The 27,599-nt window shown below is 40.8% G+C and overlaps 1 protein-coding gene across 2 annotated transcripts in view; it reads right to left on the reverse strand.

Moving 5' to 3' along the window:
• The window catches only part of LOC103290325 (disintegrin and metalloproteinase domain-containing protein 32), a 105,261-nt gene extending 82,981 nt beyond the window's left edge, over window positions 1-22,280 (reverse strand). For both annotated transcript variants that reach the window (XM_008146239.3, XM_054720032.1), the window contains exons 1-6: window positions 22,223-22,280; window positions 19,213-19,292; window positions 12,827-12,888; window positions 9,932-10,007; window positions 5,645-5,721; window positions 2,243-2,420 (exon numbers count right to left, since the gene is read on the reverse strand). In XM_008146239.3, coding sequence (XP_008144461.3) covers window positions 2,243-2,420; window positions 5,645-5,721; window positions 9,932-10,007; window positions 12,827-12,888; window positions 19,213-19,292; window positions 22,223-22,280 — 531 coding nt within the window. The remainder of the gene's footprint in view (window positions 1-2,242; window positions 2,421-5,644; window positions 5,722-9,931; window positions 10,008-12,826; window positions 12,889-19,212; window positions 19,293-22,222) is intronic.
• Between the last annotated feature and the right edge of the window lie 5,319 nt (window positions 22,281-27,599).

Consider the following 27,599-nt stretch of genomic DNA (forward strand, 5'->3'; position numbering starts at 1 on the left):
GTGTGTGTGTCACTTTTTCTTTATCCCTCATCCACCAATGGATATTTAGGTTGCTCCCATATCTTGGCTATTGTGAATAAAGTGCAATAAACATAGGAGCGCAGATATCTCTTCAAGATACTGATTTCATTTCCCAGAGGCAGAACTGGTGAATCATATGATAGATCTATTTTTAATTTTCTGAGTAACCTCCATACTGTTTTCCATAGAGGCTGTATCAATTTACATTCCCACCAAGACTTATTATTTCTCGTTGTTTTTATAATAGGCATTCTAACAGGTGTGAGGTAGTATCTCATTGTGGTTTTGATTGACATTTCTCTGATGATTAGTGATGTTGAGCCATGTGTGGTGATGGATGTTAACTAGACTTATTGTGGTGATCATTTCATACTATATGCATATGCATATGTCAAATCATAAGGTATGCTTTACACTAACACATTTATTATATGCCAATTATATGTCAATACAACTGAAATAAAATAACTTTAAGTATAAACACGTTTTTTTTTAAATAGTCACGATTCTAGATGTTAAAAGAGTGTCCCACCTCCCTCCCTATATTTACAAAAATACAGTAAAAGGGGGCTTAAGGGGACCTGGCCAGAGCACTTACACTGTCCACTATAGGGGATAATTTAAGCTACTGAGAATTACCCTCCTAAATTCTCAGAAGGAAAAGAGAAAAGTTAGTATTCAGTTAACCGAATTTCATTTTAAATTATATACATATATGTGATAGCACTGAACACGTCAGTGCTGCACCTTACTGTAGGAAGCGGTTATAGGGTTAAGCCTCAGACTGACCTGCTGGCAAAGTCCACAAACAAGTTCCAAGCTTGGAGGGCTCAGTCCTCTAAGCATAATTAAGCTTGATCCTGTAACTGATCCCTAGATCTTTCCTGGGTAGCTAGTGGGCTGTGGGAGGGGCAGCAAGTGCTGCCAAAACAAGTGAAACTTACAAGAACATTGTCAATTGCCTTGTTTGTCCCTGATTATAAATAAAGCCTCAGCTTTGCAGTCTGGATCGGTTCTGTGGCCTCAGCCAGGCACAGAAAGATCCACCCAGGCTCCCAGCTTCATGAATCTATTTCTGTGCCTTGTTTTCTTTATTTCTATTATTTTCTCAATCCCTGGCCGCCTCCGTTTAGAACCGGTTCGTTCATCTCTCTTTCCACGCAGGACGCGGAAAAGGGAGATCCCCGCCATGTCTGGCCCCCGCCGCATCAGGCCCCCGCACCTAACTTTCACCGTACATTTGATTCCTGTTATTATTTTGGACATAGGATTGGAAGCTATGACAGATACACACAAATAATAGTAGGTTAAACATATTGGAGTTCATTTCTCTCCCACATAAAAGTCTGAAAATGGTGATTTCGTCTTGTAAGTTCTTTAGGAGCAAGGCTTATTCTACCTTAACGCTCTGCCACACATGGTATCCTCCTTGACCTTGTGGACTAGGGTATGCCAACAAGTCCACAATGCAGGCAGCAGGATAGGGGAGAAGAGAAGGGTATAAACCCCCTTCCTTTAGAATTCAATCCAGACATATTACATAGTACATCTGCCTATATGTCATTAGCCATAACTTTATCACATGGCCCTACCTAAATGTAGGGATGTTAAGAAATGTCTTTTGTTGCATGCCCAGCTAACCGCTGAGGGATTTTATTTTTAAAAACTGGCAGAAAATGAGGAGACCCTGTACTGTAATCAGCTGGCAATGCCATGTACCTCTTCAATAAGTTATGCATATTTATGCCACTTTTACCTGGCACAAAATTTTTCTTTCTCACAATTACTTTTACAAGGACCAGACATGCTTATACAGGGTGTACACTGAACAATTTACATGGCTACACATGACAAACCTGCTTATGACATTTTAATTATATCTATAATTGCATTAATGTTGACACTTTGGTTATGAATGCAACCTTTATAAATATTGGCTTTATTGAATAACTTACAGAAATATAGAGATAAAAGCAGAAACTGAAACACACTAATTTTTAGAAAGTTATAAGAAACAAATTAAGAATTAAAAGTAAAGGATAGATTGTTGCAAGCAGGAAACACTGATATATCGTTCAAGGAAAATTGTAAGACTAAGAAAAGATGAGGCTGTTCATAAGGAAAGGATATCTGCTATCCATAAGGTTAATAAATTTTTTTAAAATAAATTTTAAAATGCAGTAACTATCTTGAAAGTAGTAATAAAGCATATGTAACTTACTTTTTCACTTATGAAAATGCTATAGTCCATTGGTTTTTGTTCTATGCCACGGCTATTTTCAGTATGAACTGAAACCATATTGTTTTCATTTTTTAATTTATAAAGAAGATGCTGAAATTCAACTTTAATTTCCAGAGGTTCAATTCCGTAAGAAACCCTTTCAAATTGCAGTAATCCTCTGTAAAAATAAGGATAACAAACTTAAGTGTTTTTAGTCAATTTTATAAAACTGACAGAATCAAAAAAGAAAAAAAGGAAAAAATACAGACCGTTTTTGAGTATAATAGTTTGACCCAAAGCCTTTCTATTTGGGATATGACTCTGAAGAGACAAAACATCTCCAACCCATACAATTAATTTCCCATTTCACTCTCTTTATGATTATAAATGAAGCAGAAATTATGTAATCAGTGCTAGGTGTAGTGCACAGAATTAACAATGATCAAGTAGTTCCCCATCCTCCAAGTCAGTGCCTTAAAGAAGGCAATATAGAAATCATGATGAATTTTTCTCTGGTTTATACTACCTTAAAAAAATGACTGCAGTGCTAACATAATAAAACTAGAGACTCAGTGAACAGATTTGTTCACTGGTGGGGTCCCTCAGTCTGGCCTCTGCCATCTCACAATCTGGGACCCCTCAGGGGATGTCGTAGTAGTGCAGCAAAGCAGCAGGCAACTGGGGTGGAGCCCGAGCCCAGGCTGAGCACCACTCCCGCTCATCCTGGCCCCACTGCACCTGCCGCCACCCCTCAGGAGCACTGCTGCAGCTGTGCTCACCAGGCATGAACCTAACGTCTGGCACCTGAGCGGCATGCCTGCTGTGGGAGCACACTGACCATGAGGGACCAGCTCCTGCATTGAGCGTCTGCCCCCTGGTGGTCAGTGCGTGACATAGTGACCGGTCAAATGGTCGAATAGTCGATCAGTTGACCGATCATGTAGGGTTTTATATAAATAGCAATTTTATTTAAAAACAGAATTTCACAGTAGTTATGAAAAGGTAATTTATTTTGTTTGTGCATAAGCAAGATTTTAAGGATTAAAACAACTTTTATAACACTTCTTCCCTGAATACAGGTAACAAACAGTTCAAGTGACTACTCCCTAAAAAACAAATTTCAAGGTTATATGTAAAAGCACAGAGAACATTTTTTTGGATATCAAGGAACCTATGCTACAAATTGAGAGTGAAAAATTTCCTGATATAATGGGAAATGCTTTAAGCACTAAGGATGAAACCCTATAATTCTTAGAGACTTTAAGATACTGATATTATTAGAAAAATGAATGCCATATTAATAATTATTTGTTTATACAGAATTGACTTCATCTCTCTGAAAATAATTTTCCTTGAGAAAAGCATGCCTTGTTTATATTTATTTCTCTATATTTCCAAACATTGGCTAGTAGCTGGTACATGGTAGGTATCAAAATATTCTGTTTTGCTGAAAAAATAAGCTATCCTAAATTTAGCTTTTCAAACTTCCTGTAGTCAAGCATGTTCAACTGTCATTTCTGTAGTTAAGAAAGAAAATATATACATATATATATGTGTATGTATATATGTATATATATACATACACATATATATATATATATATATCTCCTACCTAATAAAACAGTAATATGGAAATTGACCGCACCTTTGCCATGCCAAAACCACGCCCACCAACCACGCCCACCAGCCAATCAGAGCAAGTATGCAAATAAACCCAACCAAGATGGAGGTTAATTTGCATACATAGGCGCCCTGAGCTGACCCCCTGCGTCAGATTGCAGGGATCTGGGGTCCGCTCTGGCACCAGACCGAAAGCCTCCACCAGAGGCCTTTGGCCTGGAGCCGGAGCGGACACCCAGCTCCCGGCTTTCAATGGATGGTGAGCGTGGCAGACACCTAGCTCCTTGCTCTGATTGGATGGTGGGTGTGGCGAGCGGACCCCCTGCCATTGAAAGCAGGGATCTGGGTGTCCGCTCTGGCTCCAGGCCAAAAGCCTCCGCCGGGGGCTTTTGGCCGGGTGCACAAGCGGACACCCTGCCATCGAAAGCAGGGAGCTGGGTGTTGCTTCGGCCTGGTACACCAGCGGACCCCCTGCGATTGATCACCTGGGCAGGGAGCTGGGGTCTGCTTTCAGCCTGGGCAGGAGCGGACCCCCTGCGATTGATTGTAGGGAGCTGCGTGTCCGCTGCTGCCCAAAAGGCTTTCGGTCTAGGCAGGCCTGGGCAGGGGCTGAGCCAGTGATCAGAGAGAGCTGGAGAGGTCTGCCCAGGCCTAAAGCTTCGGCCAGAGGCTTTAGGCCTGGGCAGGGCCCAGCCCTCCATTGGTGTGAACTATAGAGGAAACACCTTTTCTGACTGCACATTGGCTAAGCTTCCTGTATGCCACTGGTAATATTCTTAGTAACTTGGGTAATAAGAATCCAAAAAGGTGATCTAGGGTTTTTCCACCACACTTCAGGAGAAAAAAATGAAGGTCTGCTGCTGGAAGAAATGTCATATCCTGCCCTAGCCGGTTTGACTCAGTGGATAATGCCTCAGCCTGCAGACAGCAGGGTCTGGGTTCGATTCTGATCAAGGGCATGTACCTAGGTTGCAGGCTCCTCCCTGGCCAGGGCCCAGATCAGGGCTCATGCAGGAGGCAACCAATCAAAGTGTTTCTCTCTGTCTTTCCCTTTCTCTTCCACATTCTCTAAAAGTCAATGGAAACATACCCTCAGGTGAGGATAAAAAATAAATAAAGAAATCCATATCCTATGAAAGACACATCTTGAAAATGCCTAAAGAAAGTTTTCATTTTTTCTTGGTGAAGGAACTGGAGTCCATGTTGATGAAAACACCTTGGTGGCTGCGGTGACTGGCAGTGGCTGCAACAGCGGGGTGATGGGGCTGGTGCCTTCCCCTGACCAGCCTGGTTGCCTCCCACAAAGGGAGGCCAGACTGCGGCTTAGGTACGCTCCCTGTGGGGCGCGGGCCTAAGCTATCAGTAGGACATCCCCTGAGGGCTCCCAGTATGTGAGAGGGGGCAGGTTAGGCTGAGGGACCCCCGACCCCCAGTGCACGAATTTCATGCACCAGGCCCCTAGTGTGTGTGTGTGTCTGTGTGTGTGTGTGTGAGAGAGAGAGAGAGAGAGAGAGAGAGAGAGAGAGAAAGAGAGAGAGAGAGAGAGAAAAGAGTGAGAGAGAGAATGAACAAGGATGCTAGAAAATCTAAACTTTCAAGGAAGTAAGAAATTATCTGGTCAGTGAGGAGAAGTAAAAAGAACAATAGAGTATAATTAAATAATCTCCACTTGGGAATTTTCTTCCAGCTTTGTTGATATTGTTTAATATCAACAAAACAAATCCAATGCAGCCAAATATCATAACTATGATGCTGGCATATCAACAGTATAAAATACATAACCGAAGTCCAGAGCACGTGCTGAGTATGACAATGGAATTCGGATATCCTTCAACATATCCTTCATAGTAGCATTGAGTCTAGAAAAGAAAAAAGTAAAGTGGTTACTTAGGAATTGAAAAACTTTCTAATGATTTCTTATTTGATAAAATTTTCTGAATATTTTCCAGGCTATACAATCTCTATGAATATGAATAAAGCAATATTCAGAAAAAAAGTCACCCATTTGCCACTTTTACTATTTGAACTAATCTTATCAGATTAATACTAGGGATTATTATCTTACACCCTGCTTCCAAAGTTAATTTCATATTTTTGGTAAAATTATTTCCCAGTATATAAATTTGGGTCACCAATTAAAAGACTAAGATTATAAATTTTTAAAATCTAATATTCTGCTAAAAGGAAAAATTTAAAATATAAGGATACAGGAAGAATGAAGAACTAGAAAAAGGTATAATAAGACAACAAAAACAAAAGGGTGATTTTGAAGCTATACTAATACAAAAGAAAAAGTCGATGTTAGGCAAGAAGCATGACTAGCGATAAAGAGGGACACTTCAAAATGGTAAGTTTCAATTCACAAAGAAGATATAAGTACCCTAAATTTGTATTCCCTTAATAACATACCTTGAAAATATATAAAGTCAAAATTGAAAAAAATCATAAAAATAATTATTTTTATAGTAACATATTTTTAAACATACACTCTGTCAGTAAGTGATAAATCAAGCACTGAGAATTGATAGAAGATTTGAACAGTATGTTAACAATCTAATACAGATAGAACACTCCACTTTAAAACTGCAGAATACACTTTCTTTTCAAAGAACATGGACTATTTACAAAAATGAAACCATATTCTGGCCATGAAACACAAGAATAAATTTTAAATTATTGCAATCATACAAAGTTTGGTCTCTAATCACAGCATAATTATGTTAGAGATTTAGCAAACATCATCACAGAAAAAGAGGAATATTATATAATTTCCAAGATTCAATAGTGTTATAAAATTTGGTAGAAATCAGTGTAAGATTTATTAACACACTGTTTGAAGTTGGAGCCTAGGAGAGGAAAGAAGAAGAAAAGGAAACTGATGGTTCTATCCAATATAAAAAAGTAACATAGTGTCCAATTCAATAATTCAACACATTTTTATTATACTAGTATGCTAACTATGTGTTAGACATTTTTCTAGTTGTTGGGGATACATCAGTGAATAAAACAGACCAAAACCCTGGCCTCATGAAAGATTATATTACACTGAACAAACAGAAAATCTACACTAATAAAAGAGAAAGATGCAAATTGACCGTACCTTTGTGACACCCACCGGCCAATCAGGAGTGAGTGTGCAAATTAACCCAACAAAGATGGTGGGTTAATTTGCATACACAGGCACCAAGCAGCCGGGGGTGGGGTGGGATGCTTGCATCATTGCCATCGTGACAACGCATGTGTTCCATACCACCCCAGCTGCTCAGGGCCTCTGGGCAGCATGGGAAGGCGGGGCTGGAGCAGAAAGAGGCGGCTCCAGGGCCAGAGATGAAAGGCAGTGCCAACAGCCAGGGAAAGGAAGGCCCATTCTTGCACGAATCTTCGTGCATCAGGCTTCTAGTAAAGTAAATAGATAAAATAGATGGCACATCATATGTTGATACCATTGTGGGGAAAAACAAAACAGGTAAAATAAGAGAACTAAGGGTAAGAATGCAATTTAAAATCTAGGTTAGTCAAGGACTAACAGAGTGATTCTGAGCAAAGATCCAAAGGAAATGAGGAAGAAAAACATGTGCTATTTTGGAAAAGAGCAAACATCTGGCCCTAGCATGGTTTGGCTCAATGGATAGAGTATGGATCTGCAGACTGAAGAGTCCCAGGTTCAATTCCCAGCAAGGGCATGTACCTGGGTTGTAGGCTCAATTCCAGCCCTGATCAGGGCACCTACAAGAGGCAACCAATAAATGTGTCTCTTTCACAATGATGTTTCTCTCTGTCTCTCCCCCTCCCTTCCACTCTCCCTAAAAATCAATGGAAAACAAACATCTGTATCAGAGGAAATGGAAAGTGCAAAGTTCTTGAAAGAACATGTCTGGTGTGTCTGAAGAACAGCAAGGAGAGAAATATGATTGGAACAGGTGAGTAAGGTAGAGACTAACAGGAAATGAGGTCAGACAGGGGAAGAGGACCAAACTGTATAAGAGCTGTAGGATAGTGAAATGACTTTGGTTTTCATTTTGTGAGCATTAGGTGGTCATCCCATGGAAGTTCTGAGCAGAGAAGTGACATGATCTGACTAGATTTCAATAGGATCAATCTGGTTGCTATCTTGAGAATCAACTGAGGAGATGGCAAAGTGTGGAAGTAGAAAGATTATTCAAGTTCTGGCAATAATCTATAATAATCCTATATAATAAAGAGGTAATATGCAAATTGACCATTATGCCAACATACAAAATGGCCACCCCATATGGTCAAATATGGCTGCCCCCATGTGGACAAAAGATGGCCACCACAAGATGGCTGGCAGGAGAGGGCAGTTGGGAGGGACCAGGCCTCCAAGGGAGGGCAATTGGGGGCAATCAGGACTGCAGAGAAGGACAGTTGGGGGGACTTAGGCCTGCAGGGGAGGGCAGTTGGGGGGAACCAGGCCTGCAGGGGAGGGCAGTTGGGAGGGACCAGGCCTGCAGGGGAGGGCAGTTGGGGGGAACCAGGCCTGCAGGGGAGGGCAGTTGTGGGTGATCAGGCCTGCAGGGAGGGCAGTTGGGAGGGACCAGGCCTGCAGGGGAGGGCAGTTGGGGGGAACCAGGCCTGCAGGGGAGGGCAGTTGTGGGTGACCAGGCCTGCAGGAAAGGGCAGTAGGGGGCAACCAGGCTGGAAAGGGAAGGCAGTTAGGGGTGACTGGGCCAGCAGGGGAGGGCAGATGGGGGCAACCAGGCCAGCAGGGGAGGACAGTTAGGGGCGACCAGGCCGGCAGGGAAGGACAGTTAGGGGCAACCAGGTCGGCAAAGGAGGCAGTTAGGGACAATTGGGCCAGCAAGGGAGCGGTTAGGCATCGATCAGGCTGGCAGGGGGGACTTTAGGGGATGATCAGGCTGGCAGGCAGAAGCAGTTAGGGGCAATCAGGCAGGTAGGCAGGCGAGCTGTTGGGAGCCAGCAGTCCTGGATTGTGAGAGGGATGTCCAACTGCCCTCAAGGGGTCCCAGATTAGAGAGGGTACAGGCTCGGCTGAGGGATATATACACACACACACACACACACACACACACACACACACACACACGTGCGCGTGCACAAATTTTGTGCACTGGGCCTGTAGTAAAAGCATAATATGCTAATTCGACTAGATAGCCAAATGACCTTCCAGATGTCATTCTGGATGTCCTTCCAGACTAAGCCGCGGCAGCGGGGGCCAAGGCAGAGGTGGTTAAGAGTGATCAGGCATGCAGGAGAGCGGTTAGAGGCAATCAGGCTGGCAGGCGAGTGGTTAGGGATGATCAGGCAGGTAGGCAGAGTGGTTAGGGGTGATCAGGCAGGCAGGCAGGCAGGTGAGCGGTTAGGAGTCAGTGGTACTGGATTGTGAGAGGAATGTCCGACTGCCGGTTTAGGCCCAATCCCACAGTAGGACATCCCCCAAAGGGTCCCAGATTGCAAGAATATGCAGGCTGGGCTGAAGGACCCTTCCCCACACACCTCCCATGCACAAAATTTGTGCACCAGGCCTCTAGTACAATTAAATAAGATGCTTACTTGGAAAAGAGTGTTTCCAGTTGATGGAGACAGAGGAAGAGGGTAGATTACAGATATACTATAATTTAAAGGGTAGATTCAGTAGAATTTCTTGATGGATGGGATAGGGTAGCTATTTTCAACCTTTTTTATCTCATAGCACACATAAACTAATTACTAAAATTCTGCAGCATGGCAAAAAATATACTTTTTGCCGATCTGACAAAAAGATAGGAATAATTTTACTTCATGTTGGCAGTTGTCATATTTTATTTGATGATCTAAGTTAAAAGATATCACTGCCTCAGACTAAATAGTCAGGTACTGCATATTTTCAAAGGTAGTACATTCTAGGCAGAGTAGAAGGTGTTGAGTCATTCTAATTTTCTTTCATTTACCAAGATTTCAGAAAAGCCTAATAATATGGGAAATTAGGCACACACAAAAAATGGATTCCTTAACTATGTCCCCTGTGAATAAAGTCTGCTGTATTAGAATTTCTCCAACATAAAAAAAAGGGTTTTTAAAAATCTGTATAACATAGAACTTAAATCTTACCTGAATATTTGAAGAATGAGAATTCACAGATCCTTGATTATATAAATAAACCATAAAATTATCTGCTAAAAAAAATCTGAATGTAAAAAAGAATGATAGAATTCTAAGTTATTCATTTTGAAATATATAGAGCAGCAGCAAGCAAGCTAACACCCTCAGACCAAATCTGACCTACCCTCTGTGTTTGTAAATAGTATTATGGGAACAAAGCCCCAGCCATTGACTCACTATGGTCAATGGCTGCTTTCCTGCTACAGCAGCAGAGTCTGGTCATCTTGACAGAGACGTATGCCCTCAAAGCCAAAAATATTTACTATCTGGGATTTAGAGAAAAAGTTTGCTAACCTCTGTTAAAGATAATATTTTCTCTTGATGTTTATGTAATTTTTATTCAAAGGAATACACATTTACTCAAAGTAATTGTCCTAACTTAATGGACTCCTTCAAAGAAAATAAGGAAAAAAGGACTATAAGATGAGAGAAAAGCATTTTAAATTTTACAAAGATATGAACTGGATTATGATAGTTGTCTGTTCTTTCATTTTTCCTAAATTGTATTACTATGAATACACATTTCCTTTATAATGAAGTGGAAGAGTATTGTGTAAAAGTCATATTAATCAGAACACAGGCACTAAAACTACATTCATTCTAAGTTCAACCTTCTCTGGTACCATTGCCTGTATTTATCATGTAATTTTAGTTAGGCTTGCTTACCTCAAGCTCACTCCTCCATCCAATGTAACATAACCAGACCACCCAGACTAGTTTCTGTTGGGAATTCTTCACTAAAACTGATCTCATATAGGTTACTTACCCAATGATCCTCTAGTTGTGAAATCCAAAAGGCAGTTTGAAGTCAAATAAAACTACTATAATGCACTTCCTATTGCTGACCACATTCCCCTTCTTTAAAACATCTACTCAACTTCAATCATACCCATTTCCCCCTGGTTTTCCTCATATCTTTCTACTTCTGTAAATCCTTTCCTCTGGATCCTTGCTTCTTCTCTTAAATGTTTCCATGGCATTCATCTGTGGGTTGTTTTTCCTTCTCGCCTTTAATATTCACCCCCACCTCTACAGATTTATTATGTTCCTTTTTGGTGCTTCATTTATACCTACATTAAAAAAATGGCTTTAAAACCCACACCTCTCTCCCATGTTCTAGACCAAATCTGCTTTCCAACTAGACATTATTCCTGGGATATCCCCCAAGCACTTCATATACAACCTCTCCAAAAATGAGTCCATATTTACCCTGACTCAGGTCTGTTCCCCTTCTCCTTCACTGCCCCCACTGAATCTCTGCCACAGGTCACTCTATCTAATCCATTAGCTAATTTTTCCCTGCCACCTCAGTATTTCTAAAATAATAGTAATAATAATAATAATAATAATAATCCTTTCCTCTACACCAGTGGTCGGCAAACTGCGGCTCTTTGACCCCTTGAGTGTGGCTCTTCCACAAAATACCACGGCCTGGGTGAGTCTATTTTGAAGAAGTGGCGTTAGAAGAAGTTTAAGTTTAAAAAATTTGGCTCTCAAAAGAAATTTCAATCATTGTACTGTTGATATTTGGCTTTGTTGACTAATGAGTTTGCCAACCACTACTCTACACAGTCATAGTTCTGCTTCTCATTATTCTCACATAAGTTATTTGCAATCACATAATTGGCATAATGCTGCCATAATCATTATGTAGGTAACTAGAGGCCCAGCGCATGAATTAATGCATGGGCGAGGGACGATCGGGCCGGCTGGGGGTAGGGGCCACAGGTGGTTGACCGGCCGGCCCTGGCCCCTGGTCAAACTCCCGGTCAAACCCCCAGTCGAGGGGACAATTTGCATATTATATTAATCTTTTACTATATAGGATTCCCCAAAACAATAGACTGGTACACATGCTCTACCCATATCCCATGCTCCAGTCCCTATATTCCTTACCACTGTTCATAGTCCTGATGAGATGTTCAAATACAATGTGAGTTCTCTTGCTTTGCCTTTGATAGTCTTGAGAAGTTATTTGTGTTATCATTTACCATAGTCTCCCTTCTGTCTATAGGAATAGGTTAACTCTTCTTTTACTCAACACCAGTCTTTGGCATCTTACACAATGAGTCACTTGTTTACACATCTCTCTTTAAGAAACTTCCTCTCAGCCAAAAAATCTTTGTTTCTTCTTTCTTTGAAAGCATTCATCTGACCTCTTTCTTCTTTCTTTGCCCAGTATTTTTGGTAAGTTGTTTACACTTACTATTTTTGGTCCCAAGTTAGCCTCTCCTTCATTCCATGTAGTCTAGTTTTACACCCAAAATTTAACTAAAATTGACCTCTTGAAAATCACAAATTACTTCCAATCCAGCTTTTCACAACTGGGTTTCCATTAGAGAATTAAACCCTACAAACGTTATTTCAATGATTCTCTCAATTCTCTGAAATATGATACAGAACTAGTAATATTTTCATAAACTATTCACTAGTTCCCACAGTGTATCATTTAATTTCTGTATTAAATAGCTTATTCTATATCCTGATGGTGGGCCTAACTCCCTGATCAAATCTTAATACAATCAGTTACAGACTTAGTTCTTATTTTGACATACTGCCTTGATTATACAGGTCTTGCTGGATCCACCAACTTAAGATCATATATAGAGTAAAGTTCAGGAGGTTGAGTCTCTATTTTTTCTGTTCCAAAATCCCCTTGTAACAAAAGGCTACTTTCATGAAACATTGGCACCAAAAATTTCATTAATTCACAGAAGAATATCCATTCATCTGAGACAACTAAAAATGTAATAACAACATTATTTTAAATAGCCCATTTTTATTACAAGTAAACAAATTCATATAAATAAAGGAAATCCAAAACTAAAGCATAAAAAAATGTACCTTTGCTTAAGGTGGATGGTATATGGCTTCTCATCTATTGGAATAATATAGGATATCTGTTTCTAAAAAAATCCAAAAGAACTGAGAGTAAAGACAAATGAAATAGAAACAACAATTTTACACCAATTACTCCCTCCATACAATGCTTAAATGTCTTCATTAAAATATCTCAAACTATGTGTGATTTTAAATCTGCAACAGCATATCAAAAAAATGTAAAGCCCAAAGGTAGCTTAATGGTTTCTGAAATGAGTATTTCTCTAGCATCCTGAGGTTTCCGTTATATAAAAGTATTTACCAGTAGGTTTGTAAAATTGGTTCTTTGTATGGAGGACAGTCCTTTTTCACATATCCAGATCTTTTAAAGTGGTAGAAATTGGCAGCTGTGGTACCATTAGTCTAGAATGATATTTGTCACACCCCAGATAAAATTCATAATGTTATATAGTTGCACTTTATAAATATTGGTTAAATGGAGCCGTTCAAGCCATTTTAATAGATGTGATGCACAATGCAACGTAAATATGTATTCCTTCAGGAAAACATGTAGTTTACTGCCCATGATGAACAAAAAATGAGTATTATCATTGGGCTTATTTGAATGATTAGAATGAGATTCAGTGCTCATATCTTAACAGTTCAGTTACCTCCACGGCCATTCTCACCCTTTTAGAGTGAGTTACATGCAGGGTATGTGAAACCAGGGGTGGTTTATTATCCAGTCTGCTTCATCCTTAACCTGTTCATAGATATTGATTTACTAATGATTTTCTTATTAAGAGTTATGGGGTAAGAAAATGAAGTGTTTGCTCTTCATTTACTAAATAACTGTAAACTCGGGCTTTTCATCAAAATAAAAATGCCATTGTTTTGTGTTTTAAAATGTTTAGCATTTATCTATTACACAATCCATTCTATTTCCACACAAAAAATAAGCCAAATATAGGGATTTATACACTATTAAAAATCTGTGTTATCCTGTAATGTCTACTTAGCTGGCATCATTGGGATAAGAAGGTATATCTATATCAGTGAAACTCACTCCATTAGGTACAAAAATCATTTCAACCATTTTTCTAAAATGTATTGCCTGTTTCCTATATTTTTTTAAATATGCTTTTGATTTCAGAGAGAGGAAATGAGAGGGAGAGAGAGTGAGGAACATCAATGAGGAGGGAGAATTATCGATTTCCCACTTCCTGCACAACCTAGCCTGCAACCTGGGCATGTGCCCTGACCAGGAATCAAACAGTGACCTCCTGAGCCACACCAGCTGGGCTTGTTTCCTATATTTTTAAACAGGAAATTCTTGAACAAAATTTGGTACTGTTTTCCACTCTATCACTACTATTTTTAAAGTTAAAACATGGGTGGCAATAAGTTATATTAGTAGGTCAGTGAACTTGAGAAGGGTTTCCTCTCTCATCACAAGCCTAGGGAGCAGCTTTTCCCCCCTTGGTTCAGAGGGTTGGATGACCTCATTTTCAAGGGCAAGGCCACTATCCAAAGCCATAGGGTTTGGGGGATAATGCTGCTGCCCTACTGTACAGTATCAACTCCATAACTTATGTTATGATGTGTTTTTCATTCAGTTCAAAATATTTTTTAAACTTTGTGATTTTTTTCTTGATTCATGATTTATTTAGAAGTTTGTTGTTCAATTTTCATATATTTGAGAATTTCCTAGATTTCTTTCTGTTGTTGATTCTAATTTAATTCAATTGCAATAGCAAACACATTTTTATGGCTTCAATTCTTTTTAATTTCTTGACCTAGAATATTGTCTATCATGGAGAACATTTCATATGCACCTAAAAAGAATATGGATTCTGCAGTTGTTGGATGCAATGTTCTCTATGTTAGCTAGTTTGTATTGGTTAATTGTAGAGAGCACCTGGGAAGGCACATGAGCATTTCTCTGATTATTGTCAGCTGAGTCCAGTGGCGTTGGCAGAGCCACGTCCTGGAAACATACCATGCCAGAGGCAGGTATGTTGTCAGCCTGACCCTCAGGTCTGGTGCCGGGAAGTGGGTTTCATTATCTAAGTTCAGCCAGGCGCAAGGAATGGACACAATTACCCAGGTTCAGCCAGGAGTGACAATTACAATGAAGCCACAAGAATGAAGAATTGCAGCTTGATCCTTAACCATGATTTCACATAATTTCCTTTGTTTTAAACTCTAGTAAAACTTCCTGGAATCAGGCTGTCTATAATAAACATGCTGCACCAGCTCTGGGTCACTGTCCCTCCATCAGAAGGTAGCGTCCCCACCTGGTCCCAGATTTCCCTACTGTCTCTGTGTCTGTCTCCTTTTTTTCCTTTTCTCAATCCCCAGCCACCCCTACTCAGGAACTCGTCCACTCTCTAGCTGTGCTGATCACAGTAAAAAGAGAAAACTTATAGTTAATAGTTTTATTCAAATATCCATTATGCTTTGTTGATTTTGTCTAGTTGTTCAATCCATTATTGTGATTGAAATATTGAAATTTCAGACTATGATTATTAAATTGTCTGTTTCTATATTCAATTGTTAGTTTTCCCTTCATGTATTTTGAGGATTTGTTAGTAGATATATATATACATTTAAATTTTTATATCTTTTTAGTATATTGACAAATTTATCTGTATAAAATGTCACTCTTTTTAGTAATGTTTATTGTCTGTAAGCTTGTATTATCTGATATTGATAGGGCCCCTTTTTATGGTTACTATTGGCATGGTACATATCTTTTTCCATTCATTTACTTTGAACCTATTTGTATATTAGAATCTAAGGTGTGTCTCTCATAGATAGCATAGAGTGGGACATAATTTAATGTAATGTCTCAATATATCTCTGTCTTTTTATTGAGGTGTTAAGATCATTCACATTAAGATCAATTATTTATATGGTTGGATTTAAATTCATCATTTTGTTATTTTTAAAACTTATTTCTTTGTAGTTTCTGTGGGTATCACAATATGCATTTTAAGTTAACACAATTTATATTAATACTAGAGGCCCAGTGCACAAAATACGTGAACTCGGGGGTGAGGGAAGAGGTCCCTCAGCCCAGCCTGTACCCTCTCACAGTCCCGGAGCCCTTTGGGGATGTCCGACTGATGGCTTAGGCCCGTGGTCAGCAAACTGTGGCTCACAAGCCACATGCGGCTCTTTGGCCCCTTGTGTGTGGCTCTTCCACAAAATACCACGGCCTAGGTGAATCTATTTTGAAGAAGTGGCATTAAAAATTTAAGTTTAAAAAATTTGGCTCTCAAAAGAAATTTCAATCATTGTACTGTTGATATTTGGCTCTGTTGACTAATGAGTTTGCCAACCACTGGCTTAGGCCCACTCCCCATCAGTCGGACATCCTTAGCACTCCGCGGTGGCAGGAGAGGCTCCTACGACCACCGCTGCACTCGCCAGCCATGAGCCCAGCTTCTGGCTGAGCAGTGCTTTCCCTGTAGAAGTGCACTGACCACCAGGGGGCAGCTTCTGCATTGAAGGTCTGCCCCCTAGTGGTCGTTCTGCCATTGGGCTGAAACCAGCTCTCCGACATCCCCCCAGGGGTCCCGGATTGCGAGAGGGCACAGGCCAGGCCAAGGGACCCCACTGGTGCATTATGGGGGCCAGGGAGGGACCGTGGGAGGGCTCCAGGGCGTGTCCGGTCTGTCTTGCTCAGTCCCGATTGGCCAGACCCCAGCAGCAAGCTAACCTACCACTCGGAGTGTCTGCCCCCTGGTGGTCAATGCACATCATAGCAAGTGGTTGAGTGGCCTTAGCATATCATTAGCATATTGCCCTTTGATTGCTTGAATGGCCAACTGGCCGACCAGATACTTAGCATATTAGGCTTTCATTAAATAGGATGAACAATTCCAGTAAAATATAAAAACTATGCTTCTAGATAGTGGAACTCTATCACCTTCCTTTGTGCTATTCTTATAATATAGAACATCTGTGTTTGTACAAACTCAACTATAAATTATTATAATTATTGCTTTTTCCATTGTTGCATCTTTTAAATAAATTAAAAGGAGAAATAAGAAAAAAACATATTCACAATTTTAAAAATATTTAATCAAATCTTTCATAACAACTCATATTTTTAACCAGTTCTGGTTCTTTGAGTTACCATCTTTTATTATTTCCTTTCAGCATAAAGAAATTTATTTAGTATTTCTTGTACCTTAACAAAATACCACAGACTGAGAGACTTAAACAACACAAATTTGCTTTCTCACTATCTGGAAGCTGGAAGTCTAAGATTAAGGTGCCATATCAGGGCTAGTCTCTGGTGAAAGCTCTTTACATGGCTTCCAGGTGGCTACCTTCTTGCTGTGTCCTCTCATTGTCTTTCTTCTTTGTTCAGGTGGAGGGGACGAGAGCGGTCTCTTCCTCTTCTTAGAAGGCACAGGTCCTATCAGATTAGGGCCCCATGCCTATGAACTCATTTAACCTTATCTCCTTAAAGGCCTTATCTCCAAATACAGTCACACTGAGGAGTAGGACTTGTACATATGAATTTGGGGGAGGGGACACAATTTTGTCCATAACAGAGCTCTTAAATGCAATCAGCAAAAACAAGATGCATAAAAAGCAAATTTGATAATGGTACATCATTAAAATTGACAATGTCAGTGCTTTGAAAACTGAGAAAATAATAAGACAAGACACAAACTGGGAGAAAATAACTGCAAATCATTTATCAGATAACGAATCTGTATCTAGAATATATACAAGGAATTCTTAGAATTCAGAAGTAAAGAGAAAAACAGCCCAATTTTAAAAGGGTAAATAATTTGAATGAACATTATACCAAAGAAGATGTATAAATGTCTTATAGGTTCATGAAAGATGCTCAACCACATTTAACATTAGGGTAATTCATATTGAAGCCAGAATGAAAAACACTACGCATCTACTAGAATAACTTTAACCAAAAATGAGAACCAACGTCAGTGGTAAAAAAACCAGAATGCTCATATATGGCTGATGGGAGATGTAAAATTGGATAGCCACTATGGAAAACAGTTTGGCAGTTTCTTTAAATGTTAAACATAAACTTACCATATGACAAAACAATTTCACGCCTAAGAATCTACCCAAGAGAAAGGAAAATATTATGTCCACACATAAATGTTCATAACAGAATTATTCTAATAACCAATATCTGAAAACAATCCAATGTCTATCAAGTGGTAAATGGATAAACAAATGTTAACCACATCTATTAATAAATAATCATTAACACCCTAGCCAGTTTGGCTCAGTGGATAGAGCACTGGCCTGCAAACCAAAGGGTCCCGGGTTCGATTCCGGTTAAGGGCATGTACCTCAGTTGCAGGCTCCTCCCCGGCCTGAGACCTGGCCGGGGCGAGTGCAGGAGGCAACTCATCGATGTGTTTTTCTCACATCAATATTTCTCTCTGTCTTTCCCTCTCTCTTCCACTCTCTCTAAAAATCAATGGAAAAATATCCTCTAGAGAGAATTTTATAAAAAGAAAATAAATAATAATTAATATACTATTGATCAGTGCTACCAAATGGACAAACCTAAGTGAAAGAAGCCCAATGAAAAATATACACATCATATATTTTCATGCATATGAAATGTCCAGAAAAGGCAAAATTATAGAAACAAATCAGCAGTTGCCAAGGGCTGAGAATGGAAGCAGGGAAAAACTACAAATAAGCATGAGGAAGCTTCTTATGACAACTGAAATGTTCTAAAAGTAGACAGTGTAAATTTACATAATTCTATGTATGTACTAATAACTACTGAGCTGTATACACTTACAAAGAGTGAATTCTGTGAAGTGCAAAATATGTCTTAATAAAAATGTTAAAACTAAAGTGTTATCAAAGTATTGACCATTTATAAGCAAGGCTTGATTCGTTGTATTTCTTTTTTTTTTTTTTTTAATCTTCTAAGACACTTAGCATAAAGCTATACACACAAGTCCAGATAAATATTTGTTAAATAAATTGATGAAGAAGATAAAATTATCTTCCTTTCTTACAAAAATAACAGAACTGAGAACTGGTAGATGCTGGGGTACAGATTGAGGCAGGAAGCTTTAATTAAAAGAGATTCTCCTTTTACTTTCTTGGAGAAATGTATTCTCTTCATATGAATCATTGAGATATCAGTCAGATAAGATCCTATCAGATTAGGGCCCCATTCCTATTTTCTGTATTTGAAGTTTTAGTAGTTTGCCATAAGGAAATGACAAATATTAAACAAACAGAAGATCCTAACGTAAATATTTGCTTTTACCATAAAAACTTTAATTTCCTTATTAGAAGTATTACCAGGCACATATTCATACTTTGTAAGGTTGTATACAATAAAATTAAAAATTTTATATAATAATATTGATTGTGAAAAATATACTTACGTTTACTACTTCTGTATTATTACTTGTATTTGCTTGGATTTTTTCTGGAACTACAATCTGTAGAGATGAATTTTGAAAATCTTAAGAAATAAAAATAAAAAAAATTAGTAACCGTGTCTTAAACCTAACTAAATATTTGTTGATGTTGTTTCGTAAGATTCGCTTATGCAAATATGAGTTACCACTGTATATTCCTATAATAATCTTTAAAACAATTTAAAAACAGACAAAATAGTTTTAAGACACCATAAAAAGCACAGGGGAAAGTATCAACTTACACAAAATTTGCTGTTCCTAGAAAACAGAATAGAGCAAAAATAATCAAAGATAAACTTCAAGAAAACTTTCCTGAACTAAAATATTTGAAACAATAGACTAGAAAGTATTATAATAAAAACCAATAATAATTAAAATTCAAACTGTTCTACTAAAGTTATTGGTTACCTAAGACAAATAATTCTATGGGCATATGAGCAAAAAGAAAAAAAAAGTCATATTGAACATACTGGGAGAAAAGCAGATTGGCTTGTGAATTTCTTACAACAGTTTTCAATGTTAAAAACTGAGTAACAATATCTTTTTTAAATCTTCATAAAAAAATATGGAACCAGGAATTTTTTTACCCAGCAAAACTGTTACTGAAATATGGAGTTGAAAGATAGATATTTACAAGCAAAATCTCAAAGGAATATAGTTCACATGTGCCTATCATACAAGGCAAATGAACTTCTCCCAATAAAGATATCAACAGATTTGAAGTGCAGTAGTAGAGAGCATTAAATAAACTTAAATATAGAATAAAGATTAAAACAACTGTGGGAATTGTGGTTATTTAATAAAATGCAAATGTTATAAATGATGATTATGTAGGCATAAAAACATATACAATGTCACAAAGTACAGCAAACAGGGACACCATATGTGCATACTGATTTCCTTAAATTTATTGCAGCATGATCCAAAAAGTGTGACTTAAAGCTGAAAATCAAGTGGTATATCAAAAACATATTGTTTAATGATATAAAGATACAGAAGAACTAAAACCATAGTCATGTAATAAAAGGGAGAGCAGGCGGTAGGAAGAAGTAATAAGATACTAAATTCTCTAAGAACTCACAGTGAGGAATCACTAGTTGCTACCTAAATGAAGGAGTAAATCTATTCTATAAAACAGATTAAAAATATAACCAATTAGGAGAAGAATAGACAGGCACCCAAAAAGTAAAGCAAGTTACAGATTTTTATGGTAAAAGACTTTTTACTAAAACAAAAGCATGAAATCAATAATGTGTGGCATAAATAAGAAGCACTCAGATTAAAATATCTGTCATATCAATAAATGGAAGTAGAATGAAGTAACCAGCTAAAAGAAAAATCCTCAGATTGGATGCACAAAAACAAAACCCAATTATTTAGACCTGTGAAGTAACAACTACTGGACCTAAGCTAATCCTAAATTTTGAGGACCTTAAAATATGACTGTGGTTCACTTCAGCAGAAGATGTGTGCTTACCAGGAAAAGTCAGGCGGTTAACGGAATTTAGGCTCAAATCAATGAAAGTACTCCTGATTCTACAAGTCAATCCTATCATAAATTGCCCAATTATGCAAGTGTGTGGAAATCGATCTAATCAATAACTTGTGGAATCCCCATCTAGCCTACCTAACCAGTAGGATGAGGATTATTATAGCAGGAAGGGCCAGACAGAAACCTCTGAATATCTTTGCACCATCACCAAACCAAACGTCTTTCTGAATCCAGAAAGTAGCCCCACTATGAAAAGAATTAAAATATACAAGGGCAGCGACCTCCATTATATTCCCATTTTATTTGTTTGATCTGCGCCAATGATTCAATAGAGAGTGGGCTGTTTTAAGTTTAATCAGTTGATGGCTGAAATAGCAAACACTGCTCAAGGTAAGGTCTCGTTACTGAAGCAAATTAACACAGGTATTGCCACCTATAAGTTAATGACATACAGAGGTGCTGTTTTCTCTATCCCAATAAGCAGAGAATTCGCATTTTCACTTGGCAGTGACGGCAGTATACCTTCACCATCCATACCACCATCCCTTCCTATCTGAATTTCAAACTATACACTGGGTGACGGGGTAGAGATGTGGTCCACATACACAATGGGACACTACTCAGCTATGAGAAAAGATGAAATACTGCCATTTGTGACAGCATGGATGGGTTTTGAGAAGGTCATGCCAGCAAAATGTCAGGCATGACATTCATGTAAGAATCATATGACTTCACGCATACGATGTAAAATCATCCTCTCTGCTTCTGCTTCTACCTAGACCCTAAGCGCACCACACTCTGTGGGAGGCAGAATTGTGCTCCCCGAAATGTCCATGTTTCAATCCCAGGGGCCTGTACATCTTAAAATGCATGGCAAGTTGTCATGGGGAATTAAGTTTGCTCGTCAGCAGACCTTTAAAGACAGAGATTATCCTGGATTATCTGTCACCTTACTTCAAATTAGAAGGGACCTTACCAGTCGAAGAGGGGGAGCCGGAGAGAGAACCCCCGAGATGGCAGCGTGCGAAGAACTCAACCCAACGCGCCTGGCTTTAAAGGCGGAGGAAAGAGGCCGCACGCCCAGGGGTGCAAACGGGCATTCGAGTTTGGGGGGAGCGAGGAGACAGAGGGTCTCCCACGGCCTCCGGAAGCCGAGGGAAGTGGGTTTGGGGGAGTTTCAGTGGAAGGGTCTGGGGTGCCTTTGAGGGAAGGAAGGGTGGGGCAGGCGGACCTACACGGAAGGCCGAACGCAAGTTGAGAGAGTCGGGGTGTGTCCCTGAGCTTATTAACCGCATCTCCGCTCGCAGGAGTCACCGGTAGGGCTGGACGCCGCCCCGCTGCCAGGGCGACAGGGCAAACGAAGCCGGCAGGCCGGCCAGGGCCGGGCTCCCATCGGGCCGGGCCGCAGAGGTGCACGAGGGAAGAAGGAAAAGGAAAAGCTTCCTCCGCTGCAGACCGGTGACCGGGTCGCCCCTGGCTTACCGGGACTTGACCGGAGCAGAGCGGCGAGGCCCGCAAGCAGCAGCACTGAGCGGAGCATGCCGGCTCCTCTCCGCTCCCAGCGGGTCTGGGAGGCCGAGAGTCCGCAGGACGCAGCCGTTGGGCCGCCCCCGAACGTTCCCCGCACGTTCCCCGCACGTTCCCCGCACGTTCCCCGCACGTTCGCGGGGCGCAGTTTGCGCCGATTAAAGTGCCCGCCGCCTTCCGATCAGCCGGGCCCCAAACTCAACCTTCTAGTTCTCCAGCCCAGCCGCTGCCTCCCGTGGTCAACCCCAAACACCAGTCCCTTCCTATCGATGGACCCAAAAGAACTGACACGTTTATTACGTGCTGTGTTGTATCAGACACACACGTCCAGGTGCTTGGAAAGTGTAATACTTGCTGAATTTCAAACTGCGCTCTAGGCGATTGGGTCAAGATGTGGTACAAGATGTGGTCCACACGTCCAGTGGACTAGCCCTCAGCTGTGAGAAAAGATGAAATTCTGCCGTTTGTGTCGGCACGGAGGGGTTTGGAGGATGTCAGCATGGTGTCGGGCAGAAAATGTTCAGAATCGTGTGACTTCACTCGTACGATATGAAATTGAAGGCAACGAATGGACAAGTAAAACAAACAAAAACTCATGAACCCAGGCAACAATCTGGTGGTTACCAGAGGGAAGGAGTGCGGGGACTAGTAAAGGAGAAAGGGGGTCAAATAGATGGTGAGGGAAGATTTGGCTTCGGGTGGTGGGCAGGCCCCCAGTGGTGGGCACACAGATGATGGACCATGGAGTACACTTAAAACCTACGTAATCTTATTAACCACTGCCACCCCGAAAAGTGTGATCTTAAAAAATGAAAATTTAACAAAACGGTAAGAACACAGACACACACAAATATACATATTCACATTTACTAAAGCTGGGTTTCTTTAGGAGCAAACCAAAAGAAACTAGTTGGTTTCTAAAACAAAACAAAACTAGATTCCAAGAACAGGAGAAGTGGGGTTTTGCTATCTTTGGGAAGGGCTAGGGTTTTTTTGTTTTGTGTGTGTTTGTTTTCCTGGACCTACTGTCCAAAAGCGCTCTGCAACCAGACTACTACTTCTTCCAATCACTCTGCTTCTCCCCAGGGCCTTGGCTGCAATCCGTGTGATGTCATTCTCTTATTTAGTAACTTTTCAGTTCGATGAATTCATCTGTGATGGGAATGAAATGGACAAGATTCTCGTCTATAGTTACAGTATGTGTGTTCCAGTAGAAAATCCTAGCCAAAGTCATCAAAACAGTATTCATCACTTTCTACTTTCCCAACCCAGGCTGCCATCTAGTTCCTCCTACCCACAATGCTTTGGCCACCAGGACTTCGGGTCTTTCTTGAATGAATGTTGGCTTATTCCCTTGGATTACAATGCCTCCTCACTCCCAGCCTCGCCCTAGTCTCCACTTATACTAGTACAATATACACTATCTTTTAATTCTTTTCAAATCCCAGAGAATGAATTTTCATACTAGTTAACAGAAAGGCAGACACACAAGCTAAAGGCACAGGAGCGGACACAGAAAAGCTCACTTAGGGAGTTACACATCTAAACTAAAGATGCTATTTTATGAATGCACAGGGTTTCAACAGGGCAATCTAAGCGTCCCCTCACCCCCCAATAGCATGAGCAAAAGCAGGCAACAAAAATATACACCTAGCTTGTATTTCAATAAGGATTGTTCTTAGACAGTCAAGGCAAAAATATGGTTTCATAGCATTAGAACAGTTACAGTGCTTGTCAATTAGTGGTATTTTGAATAAATTTCTAATTATTTCTTTATTTCCCTCTCCTCAACCTTTAATAAATCTTTAATAGAGAAGACTTTATATTAACCTTACTGTGTATATGGCTCTCCCCATAATAGGAGGCAGTCCCATCAAGAACTTACATATCACACTACCTAACATAGTACCTACAAGATAGAATTGAGAAAACAATTATGGAATTTAATAAAATCTGATTTGTGCTTAGAAAACCTGCATTTTGCTTAACTACATGGTTAGAGACCGATGGTTTGATAGGAAAGGAAAATGCAATACCCTAAAGAAGGTAAGTCTGTGAACATATAGTCAAAGTTATATCACAGTTACATATAATTTACCCTTGATAATTAAAACATCTTCAGGAGATGACAAGGAAGCCCTATATTTTCAAATTTTGAAGTGGTATCTGTGACCATGAAATTTGATAATTTTTAATAGCGATAAAAATAAACCAAGGATAAACCAAAGTGAAAAACATAAATTTCTAAATATACAGGGTGTCCCCAAAATGCAGACACACTTTAACAGCTGATAGCTCAATTTTTAAAATAAAATACATTTTAATAAATACTGCCTTTATAATTATTCAAAAGTGTGTGTTTACATTTTGGGGGTCACCCTTTCCTATATAATAAAAGCCTGATATGCAAATTGACCAAACAGTGGAACAATTGGTTGCTATGATGTGCACTGACCACCAGGGGCAGACACTCAACGCAGGAGCAGCCCCCAGCTCACAGGCTTCAGGCCAGCCAAGGTGGGTGCCAGTGGGGGCCCCTCGATTGCCCCGCCGGTCACCCCACAGATGGTCCCTGATCACTACCCAGGCCTAGGGACCCTACCCATGCACAAATTTCATGCACCGGGCCTCTAGATCATATATGAAAGTCAAAGAACTTAAACTAATCAAGTGGTCTTTTAGAAAAACTTTCTAAATATTCAAAGATCCAAGGAATCATCTCATTCTGAGAAAAATTTTAAATTACATAGTTAATTGATTACCAACTGTAAAATCCCAGTAACATGAATTACAATTACAAAAATTGAAATTATATGAATAAAAGACACAAATATTTTTTTAAATATATTTTTATTGATTTCAGAGAGGGAGAATGAGAGTGAGATAGAAACCTCAATGATGAGAGAGATCATTCATCAGCTGCCTCCTAGGGGGATCAAACATGCAACTCAGGTATGTACTCTGACTGGGAATTGAAATGAGACCTCCTGGTTCATGGTCCAGACCCAACCACCAAGCCACATAGGCTGGGTTTTTGTTTTTAATATATTTTTATTGATTTCAAAGAGGAAGGAGGAAGGAGATAGATAAACATCAATGATGAGAGAAAATCATTGAAAGATACAAATATTTGTCTTATATGAATTCATTCAGAGATTTAAATTGAAATGAAGATTCTTCATTGGCATTTTTAATAATTTTTAATGTATATCTGATTGTTAAAATAATGCACTATCTTCAGAGAACTGAAATATGTCTTCTTCAAAACTGTTTTCCTTTAATAACATCCTACCTAAAAAGAGTAATATGCAAATTAACCATCACTCCGCTACACCTACCAGCCACGCCCACCAGCCAATCAGAGTGAGTATGCAAATTAACCCCAACCAAGATGGCTGCTGCCACAGAGAGCAGGAGGGAGGCTTGGGTTTCCCCGGCAATGGAGGAAGCCAAGCTTTCCACTCACCCTGGCCAGCCCAGGCCTCCACTCAAGGCTACAAAGTTTCAATTATAGAAGATAAATCCCAAGAAAAATGGCAGCAGCCACGGAGCTGGAGAGAGCAGGCTAGGGTTGCCCCCGGCGATGGAGGAAGCCACGCTTTCCACCTGCCCTGGCTGGCCTAGGCCTCCACTCCAGGCTACAAAGTTTCAATTATATTAGATACATAAATTCCAACATAAATGGCTGCCGCCACGCCACGGAGCGAGCAGAAGGCTTGGCTTTGCTCCAGGATACAAAGTTTCAATTGTAGAAGATAAATAAACCCCAAATACCAGGGCCTCCGCATGGCCAACCTGCAAATCACCACAGGCCCCTCGCCCAGGCTGCCCCACGCCCCAAGGGAACTCCCACCCTGATCCGGGACACCCTTCAGGGCAAACCAGCTGGCCCCCACCCATGCACCAGGCCTCTATCCTATCTAATAAAAGAGTAATATGCAGATTGACCATCACTCCAACACACAAGATCAAGATAGCTGCCCCCATGTGGTCAAAGATACTGCCCCCATGTGGACACAAGATGGCCACCACAAGATGTCCAGCAGGGGAGGGCAGTTAGGGGTGACCAGGCCAGCAGAGGAGGGAAGTTGGGGGCGAACAGGCTGGCAGGGAAGCAGTTAGATATCAATCAGGCTGGCAGGGCAGTGGTTAGGGGGTGATCAGGCTGGCAGGCAGAAGTAGTTAGGGGCAATCAGGAAGGCAGGCAGGTGAGCAGTTGGGAGCCAGCAGTCCTGGATTGTGAGAGGGATCCCAGATTGGAGTGGGTGCAGGCGGGGCTGGGGGACACACCCCTGCCCCCGTGCATGAATTTCGTGCACTGGGCCTCTAGTCTATATAATAAAAGCCCAGGTGACCGTTAAGACAGAATGACCAGTTGCTATGGTGCACACTGACCACCAGGGGGCAGACGCTCAATGCAGGAGCTGCCCCCTGTTGGTCAGTGCGCTCCCACAGGGAGCGCGCTGCTCAGCCAGAAGCTCGGCTTACAGCTGGCAAGTGCAATGGCAATGGCAGGAGCCTCTCCCACCTCTGAGGCAACACTAAGAAGCAGTGAGCCCAGTGGTAAGGAGCATTGAGTAGGTGAGCAGTAAGAAGCGAGGGGTCCAGGACTGTGAGAGGGATGTCCACCGAGGGGTCCTGGACTGCGAGAGGGCACAGGCTGGGCTGAGGGACCTCCCTCCAGTGCACAAATTTTGTGCACCAGAACTCTAGTTGTGTATAATTTGAAAGAAGTCTAAAAAATTAGTGAAATATCTGTAAAAGATTGACTAGTACAGTAGTTTAACCTAGTATAATGTTTTAATTAATCCTATCTAATAAAGAGGGAATATGCTAATTGACTGTCACACCCTCAAAGATGGCGGCACCCACAGCCACAAGATGGCGGTGCCCAGTTCCCTTAGCCCCACTGGGGCAGCAGGCATGCGGGATGGCCAGGCCCACCCCCAGGAGGGTCCGGCCGCACCACATGCCTGCTTCCAGAGCCCCCTAGTCTCCCAGCCCCCCAAGCACCAGGGCTGGCCGGAGGAGCAGGCAAGCCTCAGATGGCGGCTGCGCAGCCAACGCCTGAGGCACAAGTAAGCCTCAGATGGGCCCAAGGCTCAGATAACCAGGGCCGGCCGAGGCTTGCATTGCCTGCAGTGAAAACAGCAGAGGTGTTATGGGGGCATCGCCTTCCCCTGATCGCTGGGTCACCTCCCACCCCTTAGGGCTCAAGGACTGTGAGAGGGAGCAAGCCGGGCTGAGGGACACCCCCCTCCAGTAAATGAATTTTCATGCACTGGGCCTCTAGTAAGGTTATAAACAGCTGAGTAGGAACTTACTAGGCAAC

This window comes from Eptesicus fuscus, chromosome 8 (genome assembly GCF_027574615.1).
Source record: "Eptesicus fuscus isolate TK198812 chromosome 8, DD_ASM_mEF_20220401, whole genome shotgun sequence".
NCBI lineage: Eukaryota > Metazoa > Chordata > Mammalia > Chiroptera > Vespertilionidae > Eptesicus > Eptesicus fuscus.